This window comes from Cervus elaphus, chromosome 15, assembly GCF_910594005.1.
Source record: "Cervus elaphus chromosome 15, mCerEla1.1, whole genome shotgun sequence".
Lineage (NCBI taxonomy): Eukaryota > Metazoa > Chordata > Mammalia > Artiodactyla > Cervidae > Cervus > Cervus elaphus.
The window spans coordinates 41,148,037-41,155,785 of NC_057829.1; the positions used below are offsets into that span (position 1 = coordinate 41,148,037).

A 7,749-nucleotide genomic window follows, 5' to 3' on the forward strand; every position below is an offset into this window, starting at 1 on the left:
AGCAGGGACAACAAAGAGAGGAAGTGGCCTGGGCCGGCCCACCCGGTGAGTCCCGTCCGGCCCCGCTCACCCGCGGCCTGGCCCCCACAGGGGCAGGCAGCAATGCAGGCCAGTTCCTGCGGCCGAGGAGGACTCGGTCAGGGACACTGGGTGTGGGAGACACAGGGGGAGGTGGTCCCACTAAGCCCGTCCCCATGGGAGTCAGAAGAAGTGCGCCAGCATTGAGATGGAAGGAAGCGTGTCAGGAGGAAGCGGTCAGATCAGCCTCAGGGAACCTGCTGCCCATCCATGTTGGTGGCCAGGACGTGGGGGGCACTCATGCCTACTCAGCATCTCTCACCGCTGGGCTGTGGGAGCCAGCAGGTGGGTGGAGGCCCAGATGGAGAAGGGAGCTGTCCTAGGGTCACACAGTCTGTAGCTGGGCCCAGGCCGTGGGTTAGCCTTTTGTGGCCCAGTTCTTCCACCTGGCCTTGCCTGAGCCCCAGGATGGGGGCATTCACGGTGCTGGGGAGAAGTTGGGCAGGCCAGGCCAGTCCGGGATGTTGGCCACTCTTTCCTGACAGGCCAGCTTGATCTTAACCCCTGCCCTACCTGGGACCCTGGTAGCAGAGGTGCCTTTCTTTTCTGTGTCTACCCGCCCCCCCCCCCCCCCCGCAACCCCTCCCTGCCCCAGAGGTACACAGACACAACAGCGTCAGGCCTGGGAGCACCTAGTAGCACAGGGTGGCAAATGAATGAGGGGCAGTGATGGATAAGGATGTGTCCAACCTGCTATGGCCCGTCCAGGGAGGGCAGGGGACAGGAGGGGAGGCCGGAGCCAGCAGAGGCCCAGGGGACCCTGGGAGAAGGTGGGGGCAGGCCTGCTCCCTCCCTCCCTCCTTCCCCGCCCCCACCCCTGGGCTGGCCGGGCTCCCATCAGCCGCTGCTGCATCATCAATATTTCATCGGCGTCAATAAGAGGCAGCCACAGGGACAGCGGCTGCAGCAGCACTCGAGCCAGCGCCAGTCACGGTTCGTCTGGGGAGTCAGACTCCCATCCCTGCCCGCCGCCATGGACGTCTTCAAGAAGGGCTTCTCTATTGCCAAGGAGGGTGTGGTGGGTGCCGTGGAAAAGACAAAGCAGGGGGTGACGGAGGCGGCTGAGAAGACCAAGGAGGGTGTCATGTATGTGGGTGAGTTTGGGCGTGGCAGAGCCCGGCAGGGAGGGGCAGCCTGGTGGCCGCTCAGTTTCCTGGACTGGACTTTATCCCCTGATCCCAGAGAGGCATTTTTGGGAGGGATGAGGACTCCTGGGCCCAGAGGACCCCCACTCTCCTGTACACCCCATTGTCTGTCTGGGCCTCTTTGGGGTTGAGCGGTCTCTGGGGCAGGACAGCAGGAGAGGCACTTAACCCTCAGACACGCCTGTTTGTGCGTACACAAATGCATACACCACTACACACCAGCACCCCCACCCCAGTATCACCCACAGCCTCTTGACTCAGATAAAAAGTCACACTGGAGCCCTGGGCTGAGCAAGCAGGTACTCAGCGGCCAGGCCACAGGTCCCCACCCTGCCCAGAAAGAAGGGGTGCCACAGGAGAGATGAGATTGACCCTCAGCATCCTGGCCGGGGTCCCAAGCCCCCTCCCCCATCAGCTGCTTCCAAAGGGGAGGCCAAGCTGATGACTCAGCTCTTGACCCTATCAAGCCCGGCTCCAAGGCCCAGGCCACACCCACTCGAGGTCCATCCACCAGACCCTACCTCAGGCCTGATCTCTCTCATCCCTGCATCCTGTCCTGTCCACTTCCCATCCATCCCTTTCCTCCAGACACAGCAGGAAGTGGCCTTTGAAAGGATGGCTGGCCCCCAGACACCATCCTTACTCCCCACCGACTCTACAGCTTGTCCAGCTGTTCTGTGGTGTGTTTGCCCTGACCACAACCCTCCCAACACCTGGAGTGGGCTTGGGCTGACGCCTCCATTTCCTCCACAGGAGTCAAGACCAAAGAGGGTGTTGTGCAGAGTGTGACTTCAGGTGAGGTGACCCAGGATCAGGGGACATGGAGGGTGGGACATCCAGAGACTTTTGCACCCGGCTACTAAAGGCCCAAGCCGGGGGCCCTCTTTCCCCCCTTGTTGTACTAGGATCCAGACCTCCAGAATCTGGAGGTAGGCCCAGGGTGGACCACCTGATCATCATCAGAGCTTCCCTGGAGTCAGAAAGAGGACAGCCTAGGTCTTCAGTAGAGCCAGAGTTTTGAGTGCCCAGGGAAAGGGCTGCTCTGGACTGATTTGGGCAGGCCAGAGCCGGGTTGGGTGGGATCAGGGCCAAAGCCTGCCAGATTCCTCCCACAGTGGCTGAGAAGACCAAGGAGCAGGCCAACGCCGTGAGTGAAGCCGTGGTCTCCAGTGTCAACACCGTGGCCACCAAGACGGTGGAGGAGGCGGAGAACATTGCAATCACCTCTGGAGTGGTGCGCAAGGTGAGATCTGGTCCCTAGCCCGGGGCCCAGGGAGGCCAGCTGGGGAAGAAGCATTATCACCCCACTAACATACAGGGCGGAGAAGGCAATGGCACCTCACTCCAGCACTCTTGCCTGGAAAATCCCATGGACGGAGGAGCCTGGTGGGCTGCAGTCCATGGGGTCGTGAAGAGTCAGACACCACTGAGCGACTTCACTTTCACTTTTCCCTCTCATGCACTGGAGAAGGAAATGGCAACCCACTCCAGTGTTCTTGCCTGGAGAATCCCAGAGACTGCAGAGCCTGCTGGACTGCCGTCTGTGGAGTCTCACAGAGTCAGACATGACAGAAGCGACTTAGCAGCAGCAGCAACGTACAGGGGAACGGAGACTTAGGGGCCCTGATCTATGCTTGGTGTTGTCACATCCTGGGAACCTCGCAAGCACCCCTATTTGGGGGGTAGTGGGGGGCCCAACTGGAAAGTGAGGCTCAAAACCCACCCACCCGATGGTGCTCAGCATTTAGGAGACATATTTTACTAGCCAAAGCAGGGTCCTGTGAGCCCCAAATCGTGACAGGCAGCCTCCCGCGGGCAGTGGACACCAGATCAGAGCTGCCAAGTCACCACCTACCCAGAGTCCAGCCTCCCTCTAGAGCCTGCTGGGCTGGGCCACCTCCTGCAAGGAGGTGCAGGGAAGCAGCGCCCCCTGGTGACGGGAAAAGAGTGAGGTTCTGACCACACCCTCTGCCTCTGTCTTTGTGAGCATGTGTACGTGCCTGGGCGCCTGTGCCTGGTCTGAGAGTTCACGTGTGTGTGTGCTGGGCAGCGGAGAGCACAGGGTCAATTTTTGGGGGCAGCCTGGATCCAAAGTCTATACTCTGAAGAGAGACTCTGAGTGAGAGTCAGGAGGAGATTGTGGTGGGAGCCGGTTTATTTTTGGGGCAGTAGGTTTTCCTAGTCCAGAGATGAGCTGTTCCCAGCTGTGTAAGCAGATGTCGTTTAGAAAGTTCCACCCAACTGGCACAGGCCCCTAGGGGCCAGTGGAGTCCTAGGCACCCAGCACTAAGAATCCCTGGAGTGGGTTAGTGGAAGGGTAGGTGGTGACCCTGTCTGAGGCTCGGGACAGCACCGAGGTCATAGGATCTCAAGACTCTAGGAGCAGGCAGGTGCCCCCTTTCCTAGTTCCCAGCTCTTATTAGCTATGTGACTTTGGGAAGCTACTCAATTTCCCTGGGCCTCCATTTTATCGGCTGTAAAATGCTTGTTGGGGGTGTGTGCTGAGTATCCATCCCACTGGCCTGTGATGATGCAGGGAAACAGACCCTGTGAAGCAGCTTTACCTCGCTTATGGCGAGTACCCAACATAAGGAGGTGGCTGTATCATCATTATCATCAGTGACCCCAGGCAGGACCCCAGGCAGGACCCCAGGAGACCCCAGGCCCCTCCCTCCCCCACCCCCCGGCAAAAGAGGCCTTAGAACGGGGCCAGGCTGCCCCCTAGGGCTCTGAGCAGAAGCCTGGGCACTCCTCTCTGACTTTGGAGGAGGGCTGGTGAGTCCTTGGCTACCTCAAGGGAGATATATCCTGGTGACATCCCCAAACCATCCACGACTCACTGTCCAGTGAACTGCAGAAGGATGCAGCACTGCCCATCTGTCTGACTGCTCATGCCCCCGGCCTCATGCACCCGCCCTGGGGCAGCTACGTGGCCGCCTGTACTTTGTCTGAGGAGCCTGCCCCAATTCTGGCTGCCTCAGTCCACCAAAGGGCAGGATGACATCATGGTAGTACTGAGGTGGCAGGATCCTCAGAGGTAGGTGCCGAGCCCAGGGTCCAAGCCGATCACCCAGTCTGGCCCCAGCTGTCAGTTATCACACGACCACCCCAAGGCAGGACACCATCTCAGGCAAGGGTCTGGTTGGGTGTAGGTAGGTAGAAGGAGACAGGAAGTGGGAGAGGATTATATAACCCCTGCTGGTCCCACCTGAGGGACCAGCCTGAGCCCACTGCCCATTCAGGAGGCAGGGAGAAGGAAAGACGGAGGCCCTCATGCTACTGGGGATAGGGTTAGGCCTGGAGCAAGCTAGACCTGATCCCTGTAAGCCCCACGGCTTTGATCTCTAAGGCTTTGAGTTGAATACCTGGCCTCTCTGGCCACCGGGTCCCCATGTGAACGGAAGTAACATGCCCTTCCTTCCAGGGGTCTTTGAGGATCACAGTAGGAGAAGGGCATATGGTCATGTGATTCAGGAACACTGAGGGTGGCTTCAGAGGCCACTGCCCATCCCACCCAGATCACTAGGCTTGCTCATGGAGGAGAACCAATCAGGGACTGTCAGGGACTCACTGTTAGCTTCTGGGGGTGAGGCTGGGCTCAAGGATACTTGGTACTCCCCGAAGGCCTTGGCATCATCAGACAGAGCCCCCACTGGGAATCCTTACATGAGGTTCTATCACCTCCAAGGCCCATCTGGCCTTCACACCTCCCTCCCCTCCTGCCCTCCAGGTACAGTGATGAAGACCTCTGTTCTTCTTTGAGGTCAGAGTGGTGAAGCTCTGCACCCTCCACCTGGTGCCACATCCCCTTTGCTTTTCCACAGGAAGCCCTGAAGAAACCTGTCCCCTCACAGGAGGATGAGGCAGCCAAAGAGGAAGAGCAAGTGGCTGAGGAGGTAGGAGCTGGACCCTGGGGTAACACAGGGGTCCCCGGGCAAGTTGCTTCCCTCTCGGGGCCCCAGAACCCACAGAGGAGCCTCCTGACCTGCAGCCCCCTGAGCCTGAGTGTGAGATCCCCTCATGAACAGCCTCCTCAGCCTATGGCAGAGGGGCATAGATGACACCCTTCCTCCCCCCTCCCCAAGCCAGGGTAACCACTGAGATGTGGAGCCCCAGAGCCATACGTGAAAGTCACTGTCTCTTCCAGACCAAGAGTGGGGGAGATTAGAAGGCTGCCCTGATCTGCAGAGGCCTTGAGGAGCATGCCATCCCCTCTTGGCACAAGGAGTGTCTGGTCCTGGAGTATGACCTACAGAGCTGCCAGCTCCCCACACCCTCCTCCAGCTCCCCACACCCTCCTCCAGCTCCCCACAGGCCCATCCTCCCTGCTACCACCACCACTGCCTTCACCTCCCTACCTTATCCCTGCCCACCACCCTCTGATCTTTCTGACCCCACAGATGCTGCTGTGAATTTTTTTTTTTTTATGATTTTAATGATTCCAAATAAAACTCAAATCCCCACTGCATACCTGCTCATTATTCTTTCTGTTCAGCCTTATTCATGAAGATGCCCCCTGGGCCCTCCCAGGAACAGGAGCTGGGCCAGGTATGCTACAGGGACACACTGGGCATTTCTAGCACCTTCTGAGAGCATGCAGTGCCTTCAGAGACTCCCCCCCGCCCCATTGCCTTTTAACATGGAGGTGGCAGCCCTGCTTTTTGGATCCAGCAAACAACCTCAAGAACATGCTGTCTGCTGGAGCATGAGACCGGGATGCCCCAGGTTTTGAGCTTTGACTCACCCTCCAGGGATGGACCCCACTGATGACAGGGGGTGAGGATGGGCTTCCTGGGCCCTTCTGGGGTGTGTCCTTGAAGCCAGTTGTCCTTCTGGGAACAGGGACACCTAGCACCCCTCCCTGAAGCAGATGGTAACTTTCAAAGATGTGAAGTCTAAACTCATAGCAAGGACTTTTTGCATCCTCCTTGGCAAAGAGGGACATGACCCCAGAGTTCCTCCCTCCTGTCCCCACCCAGCCTTGAGCTCCCTACCAGGTTGGAGCTGGGCTTTCCCTTCCTTCAGCAGAGTCCTGTCAAGTATCATTAGAAAACACAACAATTGAGAGGCAGGAGCGGAAGCATCCGGAAGCATCCGCCTAGAGAGAAAAAGAGTCAAAATATTTGTTGAGCTCCTCCCAGGTGTGGGATACTGTACTAAGTGCTTTACCTCCTTTAATCCTCAAAACTAATTGTTAGTATGTCCCTAGTTTCACCGAAACTGAACTAAGAAACAGAGAGGTTAAATAACTTGCCCAAGGGCACAGAGCTAGGGAGCTGGGGCCTGGCAGAAGGCCAGGTGGCCTGACCCCAGAGCCACACAGCTGATTCGCATCATGCTCTGCTACGTCCACCCAGACCGTGTGGGCTGCAGTGGCCTTACAGCAGATGCCACCATCTCCAGGATTTCAAAACAACCCAGGGACCTGAGTGGTTGTTGTCCTACATGAAAGGCTATGGGCATCATGCCCTGGAGTCTCATTCAGGGGTGGCTAAGTGGAGAGCAGGGTTCCTTCTCCTTTAACACCCAGTTTGGGCCCAAAGCACCCAGGTCTTCAGCTCTGGGTGGGGGCGCTGAAGCTTGAGTCCATACCACCTGCTCATCCTCCCTCTGTGGTGGAGAGCAGAGGTCAAGGGCAGCCCTGGGGGCTGTAAAGCCAGTCAGACAGCTGAGCTTCATTGTATCCCAGTTCACCAGTCATGGGCATCCACTGCTGAGGAGGCGGAAAGGAGCAGTGAGCTGCTGGTCTCCCAGCCGTGCAAACCCTACCATGGGAGGAGTGAAGGGTCTGGAAGAGGCACAGGGCGGTCAAGGGTGTACCTGCTCCCAGGTTCAGACTGCTCATCAGCAGGCCTGTGCATGCCCCAGGAAGAAGGCCCGAGGGGCTGGGTGTGCCTGAGAGAAAGCGGAGGAGACAGGTCCTCTCAGGTAACTGCAGGAGGAGGATACCAGATGGGGCTCCTGGGGTCCCGATACCCTCTCCTCTACTGAAGGAACGAGGAAGGGTCCGCTGCTTGTCCCAACTCCCACCTCCACCCCCAGACACATATTTAGGACCTGTTCCTGTGATCAAACAACGAAGTTGCCTGGTCCAGGAAGCTTCTTCCCCATCCCATGAGCACCTGCAGTATGCTTTACTTTTAAGCCCTCTATTATGTGCTGTGAGCTCTGTGGGCTGTACCTGACTTCCCTAGAGGAGTAATTGCTCTCTCTCCATCCCTCTCCTCCAAGAAGCCCCAGGTGACCTGTCTTGGTAGGTGGCAATTGTAATAAGAGAACATACATATGAGACTTGTTTTGGCCACCACAAGATGAATAGATCTATGCCCCAATCCGCCAGAATCTTAAAAGTTAATAGAGGGCTTGACTGGAGTCAGTCATATATTCGGGCTTCCCTGATGGCTAAATCGGTAAAGAACCTGCCTGCAATGCAAGAGACACAGGTTCAATCCCTGGGTCAGGAAGATCCCCTGGAGAAGGAAATGGCAACCCACTCCAGCATTCTTGCCCGGGAAATCCGATGGAC

General features: G+C 57.7%; 1 protein-coding gene across 2 annotated transcripts; it reads left to right on the forward strand.

The window, feature by feature from the left end:
- Nucleotides 1-65: 65 nt before the first annotated feature.
- Nucleotides 66-5,691, forward strand: SNCG (synuclein gamma). 2 transcript variants are annotated; one of them, XM_043926333.1, is made up of 6 exons: nucleotides 66-363; nucleotides 959-1,172; nucleotides 1,977-2,018; nucleotides 2,339-2,466; nucleotides 5,048-5,119; nucleotides 5,371-5,691. In XM_043926333.1, the coding sequence occupies exons 1-6, from the start codon at nucleotides 289-291 to the stop codon at nucleotides 5,389-5,391; spliced, it is 552 nt and encodes a 183-aa protein (XP_043782268.1). In that variant the 5' UTR covers nucleotides 66-288; the 3' UTR covers nucleotides 5,392-5,691. The 2 variants fall into 2 exon arrangements, with proteins under 2 accessions (XP_043782268.1, XP_043782267.1); XM_043926332.1 differs by having other exon boundaries at nucleotides 66-1,172.
- Nucleotides 5,692-7,749: the final 2,058 nt, after the last annotated feature.

Bases quoted from the DNA above. Each gene is read 5' to 3' on its own strand.
- SNCG (XM_043926332.1), top strand. From the start codon at position 758: ATGTGTCCAACCTGCTATGGCCCGTCCAGGGAGGGCAGGGGACAGGAG. The intron at 2,019-2,338 runs GTGAGGTGACCC...TTCCTCCCACAG, and splicing joins TGTGCAGAGTGTGACTTCAG to TGGCTGAGAAGACCAAGGAG. The intron at 5,120-5,370 runs GTAGGAGCTGGA...TGTCTCTTCCAG, and splicing joins AAGAGCAAGTGGCTGAGGAG to ACCAAGAGTGGGGGAGATTA.